Raw genomic sequence first — 26,216 nt, 5'->3', positions numbered from 1 at the left:
TAAATGATAAAAGTAACACAGCTCTGACTGATCTTTTTTTTTTTTTTCAAGATTTTATTTATTTATTTGACAGAGAGAGAGAGAGAGAGACAGCCAGAGGGAGAGGGAACACAAGCAGGGGGAGTGGAAAGGAAGAAGCAGGCTCCCAGCAGGGGAGCCTGATGCAGGGCTTGATCCCAGAACACTGGGATCACGCCCTGAGCCAAAGGCAGATGCTTAAGGACTGAGCCACACCCAAGTGCCCCAGCTCTGACTGCTCTTAGAGTAGGGAGACCTACAGTGCAATTTGATTAAAAAAAAAATCATAACTTTAGATTAATAATATATTTTGCTTACCTACTAAATTAAAATTTGTACTCCAAAAGTTATCAACTATATTTTAGCAGTGCAAAATAATAAGTTAATGTCTCCAAAAATGTAACAGAAATATCATAAATTTAATCATATAAGAGTAATAGTCATTATATTAATTACAAACAATAACCATCTTTATCATATAATCACAAGAAATACCAGTGATATGCCACTTATTACCTAAGGCAAGGTCAATTATCAATAGTACGGAATTTTTCTCTAGAATTCTGAAAGAATTCTCTAAAATTTTGAAAAAAACAAAAAGATGCTAGTTATCATGTAAATACTTCAAATTTACATACAAAAAGACATTTGAAGATAAATGTTTAGTCTCAATATCAAAACTTGTACTTTGAGTTTCAAAATAGGAGTATTCTATTTAATCTTTCACTTGTAGTTATCAACTAATACAGTTTTCACAATCGTTCTCTAAGCCCTACAGATTCACCTATTCCCCACACACTTTTTACAATGCCAGAATAAAATAGTCTAAACTCAGAAATTTTCCTACAAACAACATCTCATAATAACCCAATAAAAGATGAACAAAATCAAACAAACAACCTGGAATTTCTATTTATTTTTGTCTATTGGACAAGGAGTGATAGCATCACTTTGAACTTCAATTACTACTGTATAACAAATGTGTATGCTGCTAAATTTATATGGGTTTATGGGCTCATAGAACTTTTAAGCAGAAAAGGTCATCAATTTCAATCTCTTTGTTTCACAGATTAAGGATACTGAGGCTCCTGGGAGTTAATCTTTTGGAACTAACTCATTCTGAACTCCATGATTATTCACTATCAACGATGAATCTTAACCATGTTTTTGCCTGATATATCTGTCTACTGTAGTTACATGGTAACTAGTGTTATACAGCATTCCATTTTACAGAGGGGAAGCTGCAGCACAAGGAAGGTAACTCATTTTTTGAAGGCCACAATATGGCCAGCGTCAGGTCTTTTGCCGCTCTGAGCACTTTGCCCCTATTATAGCTTGGCAGTAAAACCACCAATGGCAGTATAATAAAAATGAGTGAACACAGTTGAAACAGAAATACAAAACTCGAGGGTATCTTTTCAACTTGAATCCTTCTAAACACAAAATACCTTTAGGACTAACTTTAAATCACTCTAACAATATATCTTTCCAAGTATGCATTTTCAATATTATATACTTTAACTTGCAAAGTAGATCTGCTAATATTGACGTTTTTCAAGAGTAATTAAGAAACACAAGGGTTAAGCAAAGCACTTTACTTGTTATGCTAAAAAAGTCAAAGATGACTAAGGAATTATTCTTCTAGTCAATCTTTTGCTAAGGAAGGCTAGCTTTTTTTTTTAATCACATGTTCATTGGGTACAAAGGTTAAAGCATACTGAAATGCAACCATATGACACACTTTTAATGGTGTAGAAGAAACAGAGTAGATTCCTTAGCACACAAGTCTCAGAGAAAAGAAAAAAGTAAAGGTAAGATCCCATATATTTACAGGTTTGATGGTTGCTGGTGAATTTTAAAAAAACAAACCATATTTAGGTTTGTTAATCTACAAAAATCTTTAATACGTGACAAAAGAGCAGAAAATATAATTATATCTTTGCATGGTCTACCTTAGAAATATAAACATGGGACGTGGCCAAAAAATCTTTTCCAAATAAATTTATAATGTAATATAAAGTAATTAATTTTCTTTTGGGAAATAAAAAAGGTTTCATCTAACTAATCAAATTTATAAGATCTTTTTATTCTGAAATATGCTAATCACAGAGCATTCTGAAGGTGACATTAACTTAAAAGCAAATTTACATGATGAAAAAAGACCAAAATTATAAGTAACTATGTTTGGAAAATGAAGAGACAGAAAGCATACATTCGATGGATTGAAGATGAAGGTAGGGAGTGTTTGAAAAAGAGCTCAAGGCTCTCATCTCCCACAGTTTTAAGTCAATAGATTATATCAATAGACAATGTCTAAAAATAAAAAAAACAAAAAATAGCAATATAAGCATATACTTAAACATGTACATATACATATAGTCTTGACTAACTTTCATGTACATATATTAAAATTTTAAAAAAAGGTAACCACTTCACTTGTTTTAAAGTTCTTTTCAATTGATCCAGGAACTAATGAGACATTCGAAAAATACTTTCATTTGCCAGTTACTTTTCAGTTTAAGATTAAAGTGCACGGAGGGTTCGGGAACATGTACTTGTTTCACCCTTCACATATTTTAAGAAAAAATGGATTTAAAAGGAGAAAAAGGAAATCAAAACATCCTCAATACACTCTAAAGTTCTTCTCCTATTGAGATGAAAATACTCTCTTTTCTATCAGGCCTGCGATATGAAAGCTACATGCATCACAATCTTGCTTTGGCCCCTCTCCCTGCTATTATTATCAGACGAAAGCCAGTCTTCTAAAACAGTAAGTTTTTACAATCAAACTAGTGAAAATATTTTCAAAGGTATACTTTGTATACATTTAGTAAAACATCCCAAGGCAATTGAAGCAAAAAAAAAATAATAATAATAATCTAAGCTATCAAAAGTAATTGGTTAGCGGTGTATATTCAAAATCTGTGATATGTGAGCTAGATTCTAATTTGACAAAAGCAGTCTTCATTTTATTTAAACTAAGTTCTTTAACAGTTGGTTAAAGAAGTCTGTAAGTTTTCACTATAAAATCTGATATTAGTTTCAGGATATAAATACCACTCTTTTATTTATATATTTTTTAAAGTAATCTCTGTGCTTGAAATGGGGCTCAAACTCAGGACCCTGAGGTCAAGAATCATACATTCTACAGACCAAGCCAGCCAGGCATCCCTAAACATAACTCTTTAAAATGTAGGAAACGTTTTTTAAAAAATCATATATTTATGAGGAAAATTATTGTTGTTGCATTATTATTATTATGGGAATACTTCAATTGCAAAACAGTCAAAATAAGAACTATTTTTTTGGATCTACAGCCACATAAGGAAAGCACTTCATGTTGGCTGGCTCTTAAATTCAATATATGGCTCAATTTCTGTTATAAAATAAATATTTTCTGGGGGCACCTGGCTGGCTCAGTCAGTAGAGCATCTGATTTTTTTTTTTTTTTTTTTTTTAGATTTTATTTATTTATTTGACAGAGACAGCCAGCGGAGAGGGAACACAAGAAGGGGGGGTGGGAGAGGAAGAAGCAGGCTCCTAGCAGAGGAGCCTGATGTGAGGCTCGATCCCAGAATGCTGGGATCACGCCCTGAGCTGAAGGCAGACGCTTAACGACTGCGCCACCTAGGCACCCCAGAGCATCTGATTCTTGATCCTGGGGTCATGAGTTCAAGCCCAACATTGGCTGTAGAGATCACTTAAAAAAATTAATATTTTATTTTAAAACCCCAAACTTTGAGCTGTTAGCCCTATACTCGGTTATATATTATTATTTCTTAATTATTTAATAGCCCTAGGTGTAGTGTTGGTAGCTCTTTTTAAAAACAACAAATTCTAAAATAATTGCATTATAAATCATGCACAAATGAAATACTATATAAGAGAATTATTTGCCATATATTTCCACATATGTAATGAAGTTATATATAATATAATATATTCTTTCTGTAATGAGTATGTAATAACAGAAGATATCCATATGATTAACTAGAATCTCTTTGCTCAGGTACATGTATCAGAATTTCCTTCATCTTCAGTATTTCATCCCAATGAAGAAATAAAAGTATTTGCTTTACTTTTTTCACACTATAACATCAAAATATTAGAGAGGAAATGTTTTTCTAAAACTACTTTCTTCCAGGGGTGCCTGGGTGGCTCAGTTGGTTAAGCACCCAACTCCTGATTTTACCTCAAGTCATGATCTCAGGATTGTGAGATCTCCCTCTCCCTCCGCCCCTCCCCCCCTGTAAAAACAAAACAGAACTATTTCCTTCCAATGTCTAATTACCTGCATATGAAAATTTTGTTAATATTTTTCCTAATTAATGCATTTCTAATTTTTTTTTCTTTTTTAGGAAGTCAAATGTAATTTCACTGACAAGAATTATTCCCTGATTCCAGCGGGTATCAATAAAAATGTTACTATACTTGATCTCAGTTATAACCAAATTACTTTGAATATTACAGACACCAGGGTTCTACAGACATACTTTTTACTCACTGAACTCTATTTGACTGAGAACAAGGTCACTATGTTATATAATAATGGCTTTGGTAACCTCTCCAATCTAGAAATTTTAAATATCTGTAGAAACTCCATTCACATAATTCAACAGGGTGCGTTCATGGGCTTAAATAAACTAAAACAGTTACATCTCTGTCAAAACAATATACTTCAACTGAATCCTGATGTATTTGCACCTCTAAAAAACCTGATACTTCTGAATCTGCAAGGCAATTTCATAAGCTATTTTGATGTACCACAATTGTTTCATCTAGAATTAATAATTTTATATGGAAATCCATGGAACTGCTCTTGCAGTCTACTGAATTTGCAGAACTGGTTGAACACATCAAATGTGACACTAGGTAAGCTATCATTATTTAAATGAAGCAAAATCAAAATGTGATTTTTTTATTGTCACACCCCAGGAAAGCTCTCACTTAATGTTTAAAAAAAAAAGAAACTAGTCCTGTTTAAGGGAAGCAGGAAGAAACACTCAAAAGTAATTGTTAAATAGATATTCTTCTTCTGCCTTTTAGGGAAAAAAGGAGAAGAAAAGAAATGTTAATGTTCTATATATGTGAGATGATACTGTCACTTCATGTATTAAGTTTGCAGTTTGCAGTTACTGTCACTTCATGTATTAAGTTTGCAGTCTGAATACAAATACATAAGAGTAATTTTTTTTTGGTATTTCCTTTTCTTAGGATATCTTGCCAGATAGTACGTAAAAACAAGAGCCCTGTTTTCTTAACTGCAAACCATGCTCTGCCTGACATCAAATTTTACCACAATCTTAATCATAACATTTTTACTAACACAAACTAAACAATAAGCAGATACTGCCTTTAAACTATATATATTGTAAAATAAGTTAATAAACAAGGTGAATCTTTCCCTTCTTGTGTTGCTAAGCAAATATAGGAGTTTCTTTCTTATAATCTTTAATAACAACAGGTAGGTATACCAAAAAATTCTAGGTAAAAATAATTATAAAATGCTAGCCATAATAATTTATTAACAACAATAATCCTATTTCCATAATAAATCTTATTCTGATTTACCAGAAAATGAGAACATCACCACGTGCACCTACCCAGATATCCTGAAGTACTACAGTATCAAAACAGTACCTTACAATGCTGAATGCTTCTCAAAATTTCCTCCACTTATAAATGAAGATCTTTATAACCATTTTCAGTCCATTAGCAACTCAACATTTAATAGCTCTTTGAACAACTTAAAAAATTCAGGTAATGTACTGGTTTTTTTGTTGTTTTTTTTTTAAAGATTTTTTATTTATTTATGTGACAGAGAGACAGCCAGCGAGAGAGGGAACACAAGCAGGGGGAGTGGGAGAGGAAGAAGCAGGCTCCTAGCCGAGGAGCCCGATGTGGGACTCGATCCCGGAACGCCAGGATCACGCCCTGAGCCGAAGGCAGACGCTTAACGACTGCGCTACCCAGGCGCCCCATGGTTTTGAATATTAATATTGCTGAAGGCAGTATACTAAATAAACTGAAGTACTTCTTATTTTTCTAAATTTTAAATTTCTAGAAACAATGTAAAAGAACAATTCCTCACCTCAACAAAAGATTTACAAGATACTAAGTTTCCAAAACTAGGCTCTGCTAGTTACCATCCAAATGCCATTATGCAAACTTATTTAACTTCTCTGAATCTTAGTTTTGACCAAGTAAGTCATAATTCTTAATAAGTATAAGTCAAAGTTCTTTGGTGAATTGATATATAATACCTGCAAAGACAAGTAGTTATTTTGGAAAAAATGTATTTTTTTACCACACTATGAAATATCTTGTGGTTTTAGTAACTTTTGCTTAAAGAAAATTATAATGTTTATTTCCAATACCAATATTATGGAGTTATTAGGACATATGATTATTATTTTATTTTTGTCAATTTAACAAAATCTCTCTCCCTCTCTCTCTCTCTCGGTACTACAATTAAGAACATAAACTTCTTGGAAAAAGCTGGGCTTTTCTTGTTGGTGTGGTAGTCACTGTACTGATGACTTCATTCCTCATCTTTGTTGCTATCAAATGCCCAATATGGTATAATTTTCTGCTTAGTTACAATCATCATCGCCTGGAAGAGCACGAAGCAGAAACCTATGAAGATGGTTTTACTGGAAATTCAAGTTCTCTTTCACAGTCCCCAGATACACACTCTGAAGAAATTACAGTAATATTTGAACGACTACATTCATTTGTGGCAGATGACGACGGGTTTATTGAAGACAAATATATAGATATTCATGAATTACGTGAAGAAAATTAATTCCCTTAAATGCTTGATTTTTTAAAAAATGTTATCAGTTTACTCACAATTTTGACATAAATGGAAATTAGGCATATGACATACCAAACTGTGGCTAGTAGACTTTCATATTAATTGCAACACACATGAATATCATAAAATCATGTTTTTCTCATTGGTACTGAGCAAGTAGGTCCAAATATAGTAACTGACAGTCACAGCTTACAGTGACAATACTAGCATTACTATTTTCAGCAGTATTCAGGAGACCACACATCCTAATAAGGAAAAGACCTAAAGTGATCATTCATTAAAATGAACTGTATCTATTATTAGCCCAGATATTTGATGTAATACATATTAAATTATATTAATGTTTTATTGAGTAGAATCAGTAAAAAATAAAGGTTTTGGGTGGCTCAGTCTCTGATTCTTGGTTTTCGCTCAGGCTCAGGTCTTGATCTTGGGGGGGCTAGGATCCAGGCCCATGTCGGGCTCTGTGTTCAGTGGTGAGTCTGCTTGTCCCTGTCCTCCCCCTCTGGTTTTTCCCGTCCTTGTGTGCTGTCTCTCTTTCTCAAATAAATAGATAAAATCTTTAGAAAAATTTTTTTAAAAAATAAAGGTTTTGGATCTGTCAAAGTGAAATGCTTAAACATACAACAAAGATTGATTTTATGCTCATAGAATGAATTCATGGATTTGGAAAACATTTTTTTAAATGCTTCCTGAATTATATATATATACACATATACACACACACTTCATTTTTTTTTCCTTCCATAGGGGTGAAAATTAAGTGTATTTATATCTTTTAGAGAAAAGAATATCTCTAAAACACTATAATAAAATACATTTATAGATGAAATAATATGATGTTTTAGAATTTCTCCATCATCATACAGGGAAGGGAGTAGTGCCTAGATGTCTGTATGGACCAGGACTTGATATGAGCTGATGCAGCTGGAAGATGGAGCTGATGGAGCCGGGAGATGATACCAGTATAATAACACTATTTTATTTTTGTGCATGTTCAAATTTTTCTATAATAAAGTTTTAAAAATGCATCTGTACTTGACAGTTTCTCAGAAAAAAGAGACTAAGAATAATGTAGATGTACATTATATTCTGCAGAATAGTCATTTTAAAGGTTATAGCAATAGTAAATTCAGTTCAAATGTCTACTGAGGGAAATAAAAACTGTTTATGATGATATATACTCTGTGAAATAGAACTCACTCACTTATTTATAACCCTTATTTGCTTGTGTTTATAGAAACATGTTTTCAATAAAGGATATAAATGTTTTACATGTAATATTTCCTACTAGATAGTATCAATTGTTTAAAATCTTGATTCTAAGAGTTAGATAATTATGGAAACAAAATGCATCTTTTTATAAATAATCTATTATTTTACCAAAATATCATTTCCTAATTTAAGAGGGAAATATTAATATTTGAAAAATGTAGTAAAATGAAATATAATTATGAATGAGCAAAGACTACATTTAATCTCTTGAGCCTCTAATAATTGAATGTTGGCATATGAAACTGAATTAAAGCCAAGTGTAATGTTACAGTAAAATATTAAAGGCTCTACACTATAACTTATTATGAATAGATGTTCCATAATAAAACAGATGGTTTAGTCATACCACACTAAATGGTCATACTAAAAGAGAAGAGAATAAAATTCTTTGGACCTGCCTTCTCAAGGTATGGCATTACCAGCTCTCTTTGAATGTGTAGCCAAGGTAGATCCTTGTGTTACTGAGATGTTGGCCATCTGATTAACATTCACCTGCTGCATATAAAAGTAAACTTCATGAAGATAACTTTTGTTCTTAATTTAAATTTCTGCTTAAAAGGGTCAGGAGAACCAATTACACTCAGCCTCAACTACAAACTACAGATATTAAGAAACTGCTGACATTCTAGGACAAATCACCATATTTTAAGAACTTTTTTCCTTAACTAAATGAACCAAATAGACATAAAAGCCTAAGACAGTCTTAAATTTATAATATGTGAGTTATCTTTCTGGATGAAATATATATAAAACATATACATATATTTATAAATCTGACCTGAATATTATATAACTGCAGATAAATATGAAATAAATGAGGACCTTAATGTTCTAAACTCTTGTTAGATGTTCAACAGACTACAGTTCATTATTTACTTTTTAGGTACCTAGGGGAGTTATTTTATGTATGGTAAATGATATATATTTGCTAAATGGTTCAAAACCAGAACAGTAAAAAAGAAAGTTTTCAAGAAAGAGCTTGGTCACCATGAGTATGTAATTTTCTTTGTAAATGGGAAGAGACTTCCAGTATTTATAATTTTTAAGGCAGTACTTTACAGCAGTATCAAATGACAGATAAAGGAAAAAGAGGTTCCTTTATTTTTAATCAACAAAGAAAAATCATATTTATCTTTCAAATGTTTTACCATTACATGTTAATTTCCTTTTCTTCATCAAATATTTACTTTATATGCATAAGTGATAGGACAGTATATTTGGAGTCACAGAATTTAAGTGATTTTGATTAATTATTACTCTTGCTCTCAAAGAGATTAAGACTGATAAAATTCTGAGACAAAATATGTATGGGGTGGGTGTACACAAAATAGCTTATGTTTTATGTTTGCATTGCCTTGGACAATATTTAATTAAGGCCAAAAATCAATGAAAAATAATTACATTAACGACTGTTATTTGAATATTTATGTCCCTCCAAAATTTGTGTTGCAATCCCAGCCCCCAAAGGTAATGGTACTTGTAGGTGCAATCTTTGGGAAGTGATTAGGTAATGAGGGTGGAACCCTCATGAACAGGATTAGTGCCCTTATAAAAGAGATCCCACAGACACCTTCTACCATGGGAGTTTAGAGGAAGAAGATGCCTGTATGAACAGGAAAAGGGACCTCAGCAGAATGGGACCATGTGGGTGGCCTGAGCCTGGACTGCCCAGCCTCCAGAATTGTGAGCAATAAATTCCTGTTGTTTATAAGTTACCCAGTTTATGGTATTTTGTTATAGCAGCCCAAATGGACTATGACAACTACATCACATCTACCTATTACCTTTGTAGGCCTTTGTAACTACCACACCACCACTTATTACCAAAGTCAAAATTATTTGTAATTGGATTTTTAACCATGTTATATAAAAAGATGTATACACATATATGCATTAATATAACTATTAATTATAAATTAATAATTGAGTAATGAAATAATGTAAACAGCTCACTAATAATGTGCAATTTTATTAGACTGGGCCTTGAATCTCATAATTCAAACTAGTTAAAAAGCCCAGATTAAAATTATAAATGGTAGAGATGAAGATGTTCTCATCCATCTTAGATTTTAAACTACTTGAAAGAGAAATTTTATTTATCTAATCTAGTTGGTTATTTTTTTTATCCAAGATTTGGGTACTTAGTGATAAATGATAGTAATTTTATTTACTCAGGATTTGGATACTTAATGGTAAACGAAAATAACAGATGTGTAAACAATAAAATTTGTATTGCAAATATTCAATTTTTTAAAATAAAATCCTGGGTGGCTCAGTCAGTTGAGCATCCAGCTCTTGATCTCAGCTCAAGATCATGAGTTTGGGCCTGCACTGGGCTCCACACTGGGTGTGGAGCCTACTTAAAAGAAAAAAAAAAAATGCAAGGGAAAAAAGAGGAAATGACTTCAAAGTTAAACTACCTAATTCAGCTCCTTAGAAATGTTTGATTTCTACACAGATTGTACTTACGCTTGTCTTTCAGTAAATATGATATCCATATTTTGTGTTTCTCGATCATTTTGAGCTTTAAGCTGAAGGAAGAGTTAACGGAGAAGTTAGTGATAAAAAATTACCATTAAACTGAACTACTTCTTTAAAAGTTACTCTGGTCATGAACTAATTGAGAGATTATTATAATAATCCTAATGCCACATGCAAAGTTAAAAAAAATATACAGTATTTATTTCGCTTAACAAACTACAACCCCCCAAAAAGGAAGTCTTTTTCACAGGCACTGTAATCTCACACCAAAAATATTCACCACTCTTTAGTGACCTCTCGAATAATCCAATGTAAACTTAATTTATGCAAATAGAATTTCTAAAATTTATTGGGTATTCAATAGTTGATTAGTAATATATTGATTTTAGACCAAACACAAGTTTTATCCTTAAACAGAATTTTACCTGAGTACTCCTACTTGACTCTACCTGTGCATATTCAGCCTAGAATTTGGTTCTATCCCAAACAACTGACAGAACACATAAAGAAGTCTCCACATTTTACATGTGGTATTAAAAATATATTTTTAAATTGGGAATTCTCCTGTGTTTTAAAGCTAAGACTAATTTCACCAAATTATGTTTTTAGAACCCCAATTTAGAAAAAAGTCATTTTATAAATTTTATGCTTTCACAGAATACTCTGTGTAAGTTACAAACTATATCATAAGCTATATAAAAGTTGTAAAAATAAATTGTAAGTTATATAAACTATAGGCTCTATGTATGTTATTTTCTTCCAAATGTTTGTAATCAAAAAAGTTAGCTACTAATATTTTTTTTCTACCAAAGAATCTAAGAACACTGAACACAAATTCTCATTTATCAATCAAAAAGTAAATTATATCTGGCATCATATAGTAACTATTCACTTTTCTCTCTTACAAAATTTTGTAAAGGTGGTATTGTATTTCCAGTGAGTACTCAGCTCCATTTGTGCAAAAATTAAACCCAATGTATTCCAAACTAATTTATATACAAGGAAATATAGATGAGATTCCCTAACTAATGTGTGTGAGATTGGTTCAATCTAGCCTTGTAGAAAGACACTAAAGCATTCATTAGGAAAATCTGACCAAGAGGAAGGAATTTAAAAAGAGCAACTGAAGGGACACCTTGCTGGCTCAGTAGAGCATGCAACTCTTGATGGGGTTGTGAGTTAAAGCCCCATATTGGGTGTAGAGATTATTTAAAAATAAAATCTTTAATGAAAAAAAAAGCAACTGAGGGAACTCAACTGTGAAAATAGTATTTAGGATGAGAATAATACCTACTGTAATGTGTGTTAAGTTTTATCAAACTATTTCTAGATATAAATGCTTTGTATTGGAGGATATGATCTATGTAGGTCTACTGCTTATACCTATAAATTTTCTTACCATGTTGTAATCATTCATTACTTCTTCCATTTCAGTATTGGTATTAAGTTTATCTACCAACTAAAAACAAAGATACAAAAAAACCACTCTATTAGTCTTTATAAATTTTTTCTATAATTCGTAAATTGGTATTCAATCTTACAAACAAAGAGTAGTCATTTTAAGTATTAATATTTCCAAGTATTTTATCTTCTAAGATACAAACAAATACTGAGCTAAGTATATACTATGCATTTGGCCAATCAATAAATCACATTTTTAGGGTGCATAGTGAGCAGTAATAAACTACTTTAAAAAGATTGTACATTAGAAGAGCTTTGCCTGCTTTGAAAAGATGTTTGACCTTAAAAGAAGTGTTTGAAGATGACAAAAGTTTGGGGAACCTGTGTCTCTTCTCCCCAGCAGAAAGGGTATTAACATATTTATAAATTTATACCAGTGAAAGTGCAAAATTATTTTCTTCGTCTTCTAAAAACTAAAACAAACAAAAAAACCACCCCAATGGGGTAAGGCACCATCAGAACACCAGAAAGCCTACCTCAAAAAATTTGGCAATAATAGAAATAGCTAACGTATTTACCCTGTGCCAAACATTATTCTGGGCCTGCTGAATGTATTACTTCACACAGTTTTAACAATTATTCCACAAAGTAGATACTACCCACATTTTGCCCATAAAGAAATTTAGCAAGTTGTGGAGCCAGAAATTGAACCAGAAAGCTACTAAAAGCAAGCTATTTGGATAGAACTTTCTAAAAGACTAAGCTTTATTGATGTACTATGTGTTAGTATATAGCATATTTCACTTCTGATATGAATAAGTGCTACTAAGACCTAACATTTGAGATCTCACTATACGTTAGATATTGGCTAAATGTTTTCCCTCTATTAGGTGTTAGTTCATTATCCTACAAACAACATATTTTACACATTATTAATATTATCATACTAATTAATTTACCTAAGACATCCCACTACAACTAAAAATGGCTCTTATCTAATGTCTGTTAACCATAGAGAGCTGCAAAGCTTCCACTCTAGTGGAAATAGTATCAGGCCTCTTTTAACAAGCAGACCAGAGCACATCTAGTTAAAACCTGCCACACTCTGGCCAAGGTCCAAACACTCCCCACTGCAGGCAAGAAGAAACTCTGCAGAGGACTGACCTGAAGGAATGAGCAGCCAAAACACAGCAGCAGAGTACACACAGCATACACCAGAAACACTTGCTTACGCACTAAGCCCTGGACAGTATAAGACCCCTTTTTAATAAAGCATTACTCTCAGGAGGAGGAAATATAACAGGCTTTCCCAACACACAAAAGAAGACAGAGACCTAGACAAAATACTGAAATGGGATTAATTCATCCCAAAAGAAAGAACAAGAAAAGGACATGGCCAAGGATTTAATCAAAACAGATATAAGTAATAAACCTGATCCAGAATTTAAAGCAACAATCATAAGGATACAAGCCAGGCTTGAGAAAAGCATAGAAGACACCAGGGAGCCCCTTACCACAGATATAAAAGACCTACAAACTAGTCATGCTAAAAGAAAAAATGCTATAACTGAGATGCAAAACCAAATAGATGTAATGACCACAAGGATGGAAGAAGAAGAAGAATGAAAAAGTGATAAAGAAGAGAAAATTTAGGGGTGCCTGGGTGGCTCAGTCGGTTGTCTGTTTTCAGCTCAGGTCATGATCCCAGGGTACTAGGATCAAGTCCAGCATCCAGCTCCCGGCTCAGCAAGGGGCCTGCTCCTCGCCCTCTGCCTGCCACTCCCCCTGCTTACATTCTCTCTCTCTGTCAAATAAATAAATAAAATCTAACTAGGGATGTAATGTATGGTGACTAACATAACAAAAAATTATTATTAAAATAAATAAATAAATAAATAAAATCTTTTTTAAAAAAAGAAGATAAGGGGTGCCTCAGTGGCTCAGTCGTTAAGCATCTGCCTTCGGCTCAGGGTGTGATCCCAGAATCCTGGGATCGAGCCCCACATCGGGCTCCTCCGCTGGGAGCCTGCTTCTTCCTCTCCCACTCCCCCTGCTTATGGTCCCTCTCTTGCTGGCTGTCTCTCTGTCAAATAAATAAATAAAATCTTTAAAAATAAATAAATAAATAAATAAATAAAAAAGAAGATAAAATTATGGAAAATCAAGCAGAAAAGAAGAGTGAAAGAAAAATATTTGATTGTGAATGTAGACTTAGGGAACTCAGCTATTCCTTAAAGTGTAATAACAAACTTTTTTTTTTTTTTTAAAGATTTTATTTATTAGAGAGAGGGAGAGCGTGTCCATGCAAGCACAAGCAGGGGGAGCGGCAGGCAGAGGGAGAAGCAGGCTCCACATTGAGCAAGGAGCCTGATGCAGGACTCAATCCCAGGACCCTGGGATCATGACAGAGCCAAAGGCAGACGCTTAACTGACTGAGCCACCTAGGCATCCCAAGATTTTATGTATTTATTTGTCAGAGAGAGAGAGAGAGAATAAGCAGGGGGAGAGGCAGGCAGAGGGGGAAGCAGGTTCCCCGCTAAGCAAGGAGACTGATGTGGGTCTCGATCCCAGGACCCTAGGATCAGGACCTGAGCTAAAGGTGGACGCTTAGCAGACTGAGCCACCTAGGTGTCCCAATAACATTCTTATCATAGGAGTCCCAGAAGAAGAAAAGAGGGAGAACGGGGCAGAAGGTTTATTTGAGCAAATTACAGCTGAAAACTTCCCTAATTTGGAGAAGGAAACAGACATCCAAAAACAGGAAGCACAGAGAACTCCCATCAAAATCAACAAAGGTAGGCCAACACCAAGATTATCATAGTAAAATATGCAAAATACAGACATAAGGGAAAAAATCCTAAAAGCAGCAAAGGAAAAGAAATCCCTAACTTATAAGGGAAGACAAATAAGGTTAACCAGCAGACCTCTTCACAGAAACTTGGCAGGCCAGAAGAAGGTAGCATGATATATTCAACATGCTGAATGGAAAAAATATGCAGCCAAGAATACTTTATCCAGCAAGGTTGTCATTCAGAGTAGAAGGAAAGATAAAAGAGTTTTCAGGACAAACAAAAACTACAAGGGAGTTCATGACCAGTACACCCACCCCACAAGAAATATTAAAGGGGACTCTTTGAGTGGGGAAAAAAGACCAAAAGCAACAAAGACTAGGAAGGAACAGAGAAAATCTTCAGAAACAACATTTTAACAGGTAATAAAGTGGCACTGAATTCATATCTATCAATAACCACTCTGAATATAAATGGAGTAAATGCTCTAATCAAAAGACACAGGGCATAGAAACAGAAAAAAACCAAGACCCATCTATATGCTGCCTATAAGAGACTCATTTTAGACCTAAACACCCCTGCAAAGTGGAAGTGAAGGGATGGAGAACAATTTACCATGCAAACAGACCTCAAAAAAGAGCCAGAGTAGCCATACTTATATCAGACAACTAGATTTTAAACCAAAGACTATAACAAGAGATGGAGAAGGGTACTAAATCATAATTAAGGGGTCTATCCAACAAGAAGATCTAACTATTGTAAATATTTATGCTCAACTTGGGAGTACACAAATGTATAAAACAATTAATAACAAACATTAAAAAAAAACTCATTGATAATAACAGAATAATAGTAAGAGACTTTAACACCCCACTTACAGCAATGGACAGATCATCTAAGCAGAAAAACAACAAGGAAACAACGGCTTGAATGACACATTGGACCAGATGGACTTAACAGATATATTCAGAACATTCCATCCTAAGGCAGCAGAATACGCATTCTTTTCAAGTGCACATGAGACATTCTCCAGAACAGATCACATACTGGGTCACAAATCTGGCCTCAACAACTACAAAAAGACTGAGATCATACCACATATATTATCTGGCCACAATGCTATAAAACTGGAAGAAGTTAACCACAAGATAACAAGAAAAAATTTGGAAAGACCCAATACATGGAAGTTAAAGAACATCCTACTAAAGAATGAATTGGTTAACCAGGAAATTTAAGAAGAAATTAAAAAAAAAAAATGGAAACAAACAAAAACACGATGGTCCAAAACCTTAGAGATGCAGCAAATGTGGTCAGCATATAGCAATATAGGCCTACCTTGAAAAGCAAGAAAAATCTCAAATACACAACCTAACCTCACACGTAAAGGAGTTAGAAAAAGAATGGCAAATGAAGCCTAAAGCCAGCAGAAGAAGGGAAATAATAAAGATTAGAGCATAAATAAATGATATGGGGTTCCTGGGTGGCTCAGTCAGTTAAGCATCCGACTCTTGATTTCAGCTCAAGGTCTTGAGACTGAGCCCTGAGATGGGCTCCACGCTGGGTGTGGAATCTGCTTAGGATTGTCTCTCTCCCTTTCCCTCTGCTCCCCCCCATGTGCTTTCTCTCTCTCTCTCTCTAAAAAAAAGAAAAGAAAGAAAGAAAGAAAGAAAGAAAGAAAGAGAAAGAAAGAAAGGATATAGAAACAAAAAGAGCAAAAAAACCAATCAATGAAGTCAGGAGCAGGTTCTTTGAAGGAATTAATAATACTGATAACCCCCTAGCCAGACTTATCAAAAAGAAAAGAGAAAGGACCCAAATAAACAAAATCACAAACAAGAGAGGACAGATCACAACCAAAACCACAGAAATACAAAGAATAATAAGAGAATTTATGAAAAATTACATGCCAACAAATTAGGCAATATGGAGGAAAGGATAAATACCTAGAAACATAAACTACCAAATCTGAAACAGGAAGAAATAGAAAACTTGAACAGACCCACAACCAGCAAAGAAATTGAAGCAGTAATCAAAACTCTCCTAATAAACAAAAGTCCAGGGCCAGATGGCTTCCCAGGGGAATTCTACCAAACCTTTCTTTTTATTATAATTACTGGATAGTATTATATCCACTTAGTTCTTTTTTTTTTTTTTTTTAAGATTTTATTCATTTATTTGACAGAGAGACAGAGAGAACAAGTACAAGCAAGGGGAGCTGCAGGCAGAGAGAGAAGGAGAAGCAGACTCCCCACTGAGAAGGGAGACCAGTGCAAGGCTCAGTCCCAGGACCCCAGGACCATGACCTGAGCTGAAGGCAGATGCTTAACCAACTGAGCCACCCAGGTGCCCCTCTACCAAACATTTAAAGAAGAGCTAATGCCTACTCTTCTCAAACTATCCAAAAAATAGAAATGGAAAGAAAACTTCCAAACTCATTCTATGAGGCCAGCATTACCCTGATTTCAAAACCAAAGACTCCATTAAAAAAGAGAACTACAGGCCAATATCCCTGGTGAACGTGGATGTAAAAATTCTGAACAAAATACTAGCAAATCACATTCAACAGTACATTAAAAGAATCATTCACCATGATCAAGTGGGATTTATTCCTGGGTTGCAAGGGTGGTTCAATATTTGCAAATCAATCAACATGATACACCACATTAATAAAAGAAAAGAACCATATGATACTCTCTATAGATGCAGAAAAAGCATTTGACAAAGTATAGCATCCATTCTTAATAAAAAATCTCAGCAAAGTAGAGTTAAAAGGAACATACCTCAACATCCTAAAAGCCATATATGGTAGACCGACAACTAATATTATCCTCAGTGGGGAAACCTGAGAGCTTTTCCTCTACAGTCAGGAACAAGACAGGATGTCCACTCTCACCATTGTTATTTAACATGATACTGGAAGTCCTAGCCTCAGCAATCAGACAACAGAAAGAAATAAAAGGCACCCGAATCGGCAAGGAAGAAGTCAAACTTTCACTACTTGCAGATGACATGATATCCTATGTAGTAAACCTGAAAGACTCCACCAAAAAAATTGCTAGAACTGATATACCAATTCAGTAAAGTTGCAGAATACAAAATCAATGTACAGAAATGTGTTGTATTTCTATACAATAATGAAGAAGAGGGAAAAAAAATGAAGGAATCACTCCCATTTACAACTGCACCAAAAACCGTAAGATACCTAGGTATATAAACCTAACCAAAGAGGTGAAAGATCTGTACCCTGAAAACTATAGACCCCTGATAAAAGTTACTGAAGATGACACAAAGAAATGGAAAAACATTCTATGCTCATGGATTAGAAGAACAAATATTGTTAAAACGTCTATACTACCCAAAGCAATCTACACATTTAATGCAATCCCTATCAAAATACCACCAGCATTTTTCAGAGGTAGAATAAACAATCCTAAAATTTCTATGGAACCAGAAAAGACCCCGAATAGCCAAAGCAATCTTGAAAAGAAAAAACAGAATTGGGGGCATCAGGACTCTGAATTTCAAACTATATTATAAAGCTGTAGTGATTAAGACAGTATGGTACTGGCACAAAACAGACACACAGATCAGTGGAACAGAATATAAAACCCAGAAATGGACCCACAAATATATGATCAACTAATCTTCAACAAAGCAGGAAAGACTACCCAATGGAAAAAAAAAAGTCTCTTCAACAAATGGTGTTGGGAAAACTGGACAGCAATATGAAGAAGAATGAAACGGGACCGCTTTCTTACACCAAACACAAAAATAAATTCAAAATGGATGAAAGACCTAAATGTGAGACAGGAAACCATCATAATCCTAGAGAACATAGGCAGTAACATGTTGGACATCAGCTATAAGCAACTTCTTACTAGACACAGGCAAGGGAAACAAAAGCAAAATGAACTATTGGGACTTCTGCAGAGTGAATGAAACAATCAACAAAACTAAAAGACAACCTTTGGAATTGGAGAAGGTGACATATTTGTCATATGCAAATGACATATCTGACAAAAGGTTAGCATCCAAAAATCTATAAAGAATTTATGAATTCAGGGCACTTGGGTGGCTCAGTTGGTTAATCGTCTCCCTTCGGCTCAGGTCTTGATCCCAGTGTTCTGGGATCAAGTCCCACATTGGGCTCCCTGCTCATCGGGGAGCCTGCTTCTCCCTCTCCCTCTGCCTGCCGCTCCCCCTGTTTGTGTGCCCCCACTCTCTCTCTCTGTCAAATAACTAAATAAGGGGCGCCTGGGTAGCGCAGTCGTTAAAGCGTCTGCCTTCGGCTCAGGGCGTGATCCCGGCATTCCGGGATCGAGTCCCACATCGGGCTCCTCCACTGGGAGCCTGCTTCTTCCTCTCTCACTCCCCTTCTGTGTTCCTTCTCTCGCTGGCTGTCTCTCTGTCACACAAATAAATAAAATCTTAAAATAAATAAATAAATAAAATAACTAAATAAAATCTTAAAAAAGAAAGAACTTATGAATTCAACACCCAAAAAACAAATACTCCACTTAAGAAAAAGGCATAAGATATGAATAGACATTTTTCCAAAGAAGACAGATGGCTAACAGATACATGAAAACGAGCTCAACATTACCTATCATCACGGAAATACATACAAAACTACAATGAGATACCACCTCACACCTGTCAGAATGGCTAAAATTAACAACACAGGAAACAACAGAGGTTGGTGAGGATGCAGAGAAAATGGAATGCTCTTGCACTGTTGGTGAGAATGCAAACTGGTGCAGCCATTCTGGAAAACAGTATGGAGGTTCCTCAGAGAGTTAAAAATAGAACTACCCTATGATCCAGCAATTGCACTACTAGATATTTACCCAAAGGATACAAAAGCACTGATTCAAAGGGTGACATGAACCCTGATGTTCACAGCAGCATTATCAACAATAGCCAAATTATGGAAAGAGCACAAATGTCCATTGACTGATGAATGGATATCAATTGATGAATGGATAAAGATGTGATATACACACACACACTGAAATATTACTCAGTCATAAAAAAGAATGAAATCTTACCATTTGCAATGACATGTATGGAGCTACAGTGTATTATGCTATGCAAAATAAGTCAGTCAATAAAGACAAATACCATATGATTTCACTCATATGTGGAATTTAAGAAACAAAACAGATGAACATAGGGGAAAGAAAAAAAGAGAGAGCAAAGCAAACCATAAAAGAGACTCTTAATGATAGAGAACTAAGGGCTGATGAAGGGAGGTGGGTAGGGATGGGCTAGATGGATGATGGGTATCAAGGAGGGTACTTGTGATGAGCACTGGGTGTTATATGTGAGTGATGAATTACTAAATTCTACTCCTGAAACTGACATTACACTCACTGTATGTTAACTAACTAAATTTTAAATAAAAAATTGAAACATTAAAAAAAAAAAGACAACTGGCAGAATGCATGTCAATCGGTTAAGCCAAATTATTTCTGGGGAGGGAAATGAGGGAAAAAGCAAAGTGATACTTTAATCTGTCCACTTTCCCTGTTTTCAATCTTTTACCATAAGCATGTATTCATGTATTATTTGGTATTTAAAATAATACATTTTTAAGGTGGCAAAAAGCAATAAAAATATTCAAAAAAATCTCAGGAAAGAGCAAATACCATGTTGTAGTCTGCTAGTTGTCCTTGAAACTCTTTGATTTCAACAGCTAAAGTCTCAGCTCTGCAAGCATAAAACAAATATTCATAAACACATAAATAAGAAGAATATCACAAACATTATGTTTAACTATGAATTCAGTATTAAACTTCTGAAATCTATTACATTAAATGTTGCCTATTAATAAAAAAGGTCTTGTATAATTTTAATGCCAAAATTACTCACCTCTTTTCATATGACAAATATACTGAATTCTCTTGATTGTACATTTCTATCTCTTTCTGAAGTTTATTAATTTCTGTTGTAAGTTCGCTTATTTTACTTCTAAATGAAAAGAAATTAGAAAGTCAGCAATATTTCTAACCCAGAAAAGAGCTTTTCTAGTCCAACAAAACAAACTTCTCATAGATGTGTAACAATATAAACTATTTTGTGAAATTTCACTAAAGAAAGAAAAACAATTTATGTGGCTTATTTAACTAAGAATGAGGCATATCCCAAATTTGATAAGAAACTGAAAGAGATTCTCTAATCATTGAGATGCAATAGGACCAGAATGTAAGCCTGGTCAAATGAACTATCTTTAGACAGAAGTAGATGCTTAATTGTCACCCTTACAGCTCCTGCTACCCTCTAGGACAGGGCTTCTCAAAAGCAGCACTATTGACATTTTAGGTCCTAAAGAATGGTCTGACCGTGGGGAAGGGGCTATCCTGTGCACTGTAGGATGTTTAACAGTACACCTGGTCAAGTTATCAGTAGCAGAACCCCTCAACCCCAGTTGTGACAACAAAATATGTACCTAAAAATTGCCAAATGTTCTCTAGGGGGCAAAATCACTGCCAGTTGAGAACCACTGCTATAGCATCAAATAATTACATCTAGATAATATAATATAATAATTATATCTAGAACTACTTTTTTTATGCAGAAGCACAAATCCTGGAGAAGCAAGGAAATGCAATGATGAAAAATAGTTCTGTATGTTTTCCTTCTTTTAATTAAGAAGTGGCTGGATAATAAGAGATGCTATATAACTGATGGCCTCACTATTTTTTTTTGCTGATGTTAGTTTAGCTTAATGCTAACCTTAATGGACTGATGGGGAAAACCTACACTTCTCTTTATTGCCTTTTAGAAGTTTGAGAATCATAAAGGATCCTGATAATTGAGAAATGAAAGAATCAAGGATAACTGAGAAAGAAAACAGGACTTTTAGGACACGATTAGAAGGATGGATTAAAAGAAATGGAAGTAAGAGAGAAAGAAGATCTAGATAATGAGCCAAGAGGAAAACAAAGTAAAATGGGAAAATGGAGATAGGACAGTACGACATCTGAGCAAGAAAAAGGTAGGTAGAGAATAAGAAAAAAGTTCTCAATTTAGAACTTCATTCTTAAGAGTCACATGATAAACCTTTTGAATTAATTAAAATTATGTCACATTTGGAGCAATTGACCAAATATACATTTATGTAAAACCCTACACTAGTTAATATATCATAAATAAGTATACATTTTCCCTTTCTTATTAGATACAACTAGTGACATGTCAGTGGTATGAATAATATATTTCAGAGTAATTAGTGAAAGAAGCATAAAAGATTATTCTTATCATTTTATGAAAAATAGTGAACATAAACAGCTCATATACATGCAAATATATACAATTTAAAATCTCGGCCTAATTGTATTATCACATATATTTTGTTAACACAAATTAACCAGAAATTATATTAGAACACAAAATAATTCTTAGAACTCAAAAGACACCTAGTTATCTTAATAAGTACCAGAGTTAAAACTTCATGACCATACATAGGAAGAAACATACCGAAGAAGCCCAAGATAGTAAGATTTGTCTAAAATTTGCCTCTGGGGACCTAAAAAAAAAAAAAAGGTTTTTAATTATTACTGTTCAGTTTGGAAATGCCACCAAAATAGCAATTCCAAAGCAGAACCACAGTTACACTCCACAGTTCTGACAGTCTTTATTTATGCCCCAATAAATTTGATAATCAAGATGAATCATTAAAATGGTAAAGAACAGTGGGGCACCCGGCTGGCTTAGTCGGTAGAGCATGTGACTCTTGATCTCAAGGTGAAATGAAAAGAGAGTATCTTAGCATCATGTCATAATGGAAACTTGAATTAAGACCACAAAAATGGGACTAGAGGTAGGGCTGTTAAGACAAATAGACTCTACAGGTCAGGTGGACTGAATGCAAACTAAGAAAGTCTAGAACAGGGTTATCTAAGAGAACCTTTTGCAACAATGGAAATATTCTGTATCAACACTGTCCAATAAAGTAGCTACGTGGGATTATTGAGCACTTGAACTGTGGCTGATGCTACTAGACAGCTGAATATTTATTTATTTTATCTAATTTTAATTAATTTAAAAATAAATAGCTACATGTAGCTATTGATTATCATAATGGACAGTGCAGATTTAGACTGTGTATTTCTCAATGCAAGAGATTATGATTTTTCATAATTTGTCTCAGAGATCTTTTTTTCAGAAACACGATATTATTTCAGTTATTTCAGTAGGAATAAGAATATAGTCCTAGGCTAAATGTCCCAAACCTTGAGAGATGAAGTGCTCTGCAATGTGGGAGAGGTAAGGGTAGAGAGCACTGACTGTGAGATGTATGCTCAGAAGAGGGAGAAAATGTGTTAGAGTGGGAAATGGGGCACCAGAGCAGGTAAGAACAAGTTACAGCAGATAGTGCATAGCGCTAATAATCAGAACTCTTTCATGTAAGACTCTGAAGTATACTGGTAGTAACTATCTTAACTGATACTGGTTCTGTTCTGAAGGAGAAATCTATAGAGTAATAAATATTTGATAAATTATCTATAGCAATTTTTAATAATATAAAATGTACAAACATTTCTGTGAATACATTTTTAAAGACTAAACAATTATATAATTTTGACACTTTTTCCACAATATTGATAATTATTAAGCAAGCATTTCTAAACAATTGTTTTTTAATATTCAGCAAGCTAAGCAGTATTACAATAAAGAAAACTTCTCAAAGGCATTGCACCTTACATTATACAAGACTGTATAATATCTTATAGTTACTTTTTTCCCAGTAGAATATCTTCATCCCTGATAAGTCGTTTGTCACAAATACAGAAAATAAAAAACTCATTATAAAGCAGTTCACCATGGTTTGATTTGTATATATCACAGACCAATTTTTAGAATCTTAACACGTAATGTACTATTATGCCTTTTTAAACACAGACAGAGGCATAAGGAAAGATGCAGTAAAAATCTATACATTAGCCTTATTTCCTTATTTAGGGAGTTATATTATAATGAAGCATTAATTATTAGAAAATGTAACACTTCTTGACTCATTTCTCATAATTACATAAATATCTTAATAGTGTGATTTTTTATATCAAAACGTATTTCAAAATATTTCTATGTAGTACTAGAATCTAATTTTCATTCCTGAACTTTTCTTCAAATTATTTCAAATTTCTTCAAGTTATAACAAATTCCATGTTCAGAAAAATGAAGATTAAAATAGCTCACATATGTATGTACTCTCTAGTTCACAATGTATTTTCACATTCACTTTTTTATTTAACCCTAACCACAGTTTTGTGAATCAAGGAATAAAAATTGAATAAAATAGCTTTTTTATAATTCTCATTTAGCAATAAGGTACCGTCATACTTTTTTTTTTTAAGATTTTATTTATTTGAGAGAGAGAACACAAGCAGGGGGAGGGGCTGAGGGAAAGGGAGAAACAGACTCCCCACTGATCCCTGCTAGATCATGACCTGAGCCAAAGGTAGATGCTCAACTTACTGCGCCACCCAGGTGCCCCTGTAATACTTCTTATATAAAATATACTCATCTTGTGGCGCCTGGGTGGCTCAGTCCTTAAGCGTCTGCCTTCGGCTGAGGTCATGATCCCAGCATTCTGGGATCGAGCCCTACATCAGGCCCCATGCTTGGCGGGAAGCCTGCTTCTCCCTCTTCCCCACTCCCCCTGCTTGTGTTCCCTCTCTCGCTGCCTCTCTCTGTCAAATAAATAAATAAAATCTTTAAAAATATATATATATATACTCATCTTCTTAAAATAGATACCTTTCATTCCAGTTTTCATTCCACTCAAACCTTGTTGTGTTACAGGACGGTCAGCAACTTTGATTTGAGAAGAGAGAACTCCTCCTGTCCCTATGGGACCACCACGAGAGCCTGGTCTTGCTGTTCCAGGTGGCATCTAAATGAAAAACATGACTCTAGTTTTAGTAAACTAGAAAAATACTACACCTCCTACTACTGTTAAGACTGCAAAGAATATTTTTTAAAAATTAAAATCCTATTTAATTTGTAAAATATTCCTTATATTTTTGAATTTCTGAAATATGAAATATTATTAAATAAAATTCTTTAACATTTAAAATTCTGTGAACATTAAATAGCACATTTCTTTAAAATTTAAAATTCTAAAAAAAATTTTTATTGTGTCAACTATATTTCAAGAAAAATAAGGTTAAATGAATAAATAAATACATTTCTATGTGCAAACATTATTTATAACACCCCTAAATTGGAAAGAAACTAAATATACACATATTTGTCCTTATTTAAACACCGGAAATGGTTGAATAACTTGTAATATATAAAAAAATAGTTTATAGAACAGTATTCATAATTCCATTTTGTAAAACAAAGTCTGGAGAATTACATAAAAAACAGTAACAATGGTTATCCTCATATAATATAATGATATTATAGTTCATTTTTATGTTATCCTTTTCACAATTTGGTATTTTCAGCATTATTACAGTAAGTATACATTACCTTCAAAATAAAAAAGAAATTTTCATTTTTAAATTGAAATTATATATAATTCCATCACAAGATAGCCAAATAAGAGTTAAAGGATTACATTATTCAATAAGCATTCATATTATTACTCCACATGATTCTCTATGTCAGGTCTTCAAAATCCAATATAACATTATACACTCTGCGGAAAGAACAAGAGACTCCCTTCTTGGGGCATCTAGGTGGCTCAGTCAGTTAAGCATCTGCCTTCAGGTCCCGGGATTGAGGCCCCGTTGTCCAGCTCTCTGCTTCTCCCTCTCCCTCTGCTCCCCCACCCCCTTGTGTTTTCTCTCTCTTTCTCTCAAATAAATAAATAAAATCTTTGGGGAAAAAAAGACATGTCAGTTCATACAACATGGACAGGTTGGGAAGGTATGAGACAACCCGAAGCTGTTCCAAGTTATCATTCTTATGTTTATCTTCCACCCTTTCTTTCCTTTTTCCCCACTCTCTGTCAAAGAATTAAGTAGTAGATTAAATATGTAGTAGACATTTTAGATAGGGATTGTATATAACCATTGTCATTCATTTTGATTGTCTTTAATACTGTTAGATGGTAGCCTCTAATCCTATAAGATAACATAATTCTTAAGTGATTCTGAGAATTACTTGGTAATTATTGTGGGGGCCAGCAAGAGTAAAACATACCAAAGAATATGCTGGACACAGAAACACTGTTAACCACAAATTCAAATGAAATGAATTCAGGATTATCCTGAGTGATCTTTGGAAGAGAATGCTAAATCTCTTCCTAGGTAAACTTTACCAAATAAAAATACAGAGAAGTATAAATTAAAATTACACACATTTAAAAGAACGAATAGACATATATGTACTCATATGAAAATATACTTATATTATTGAAAGTAATGGATAAGATACATAACAATGTATATAATATAGTCATTTTAGAAAATATTAAAATC

General features: G+C 33.8%; 2 protein-coding genes across 3 annotated transcripts in view; one reads left to right on the top strand and one right to left on the bottom strand.

Moving 5' to 3' along the window:
• The window catches only part of IFT74 (intraflagellar transport 74), an 81,208-nt gene that overhangs the window by 50,520 nt on the left and 4,472 nt on the right, over nt 1-26,216 (bottom strand). Inside the window, exons 3-8 of one of the 2 annotated variants that reach the window (XM_026506431.4) lie at nt 24,544-24,679; nt 22,261-22,309; nt 20,653-20,751; nt 20,430-20,490; nt 11,991-12,050; nt 10,580-10,641 (exon numbers count right to left, since the gene is read on the bottom strand). In XM_026506431.4, the coding sequence (XP_026362216.1) occupies nt 10,580-10,641; nt 11,991-12,050; nt 20,430-20,490; nt 20,653-20,751; nt 22,261-22,309; nt 24,544-24,679 (467 nt within the window). The remainder of the gene's footprint in view (nt 1-10,579; nt 10,642-11,990; nt 12,051-20,429; nt 20,491-20,652; nt 20,752-22,260; nt 22,310-24,543; nt 24,680-26,216) is intronic. The other variant, XM_057313496.1, reaches the window with a different exon arrangement.
• On the top strand, nt 1,736-7,224 carry LRRC19 (leucine rich repeat containing 19). Its single transcript, XM_026506433.4, has 5 exons — nt 1,736-1,829; nt 2,699-2,788; nt 4,377-4,890; nt 5,593-5,778; nt 6,495-7,224. The coding sequence occupies exons 2-5, from the start codon at nt 2,708-2,710 to the stop codon at nt 6,821-6,823; spliced, it is 1,110 nt and encodes a 369-aa protein (XP_026362218.1). The 5' UTR covers nt 1,736-1,829; nt 2,699-2,707; the 3' UTR covers nt 6,824-7,224.

The sequence above is a fragment of the Ursus arctos genome, unplaced genomic scaffold, assembly GCF_023065955.2.
Source record: "Ursus arctos isolate Adak ecotype North America unplaced genomic scaffold, UrsArc2.0 scaffold_18, whole genome shotgun sequence".
NCBI lineage: Eukaryota > Metazoa > Chordata > Mammalia > Carnivora > Ursidae > Ursus > Ursus arctos.
This window is presented reverse-complemented; position numbering and strand designations above follow the sequence as displayed.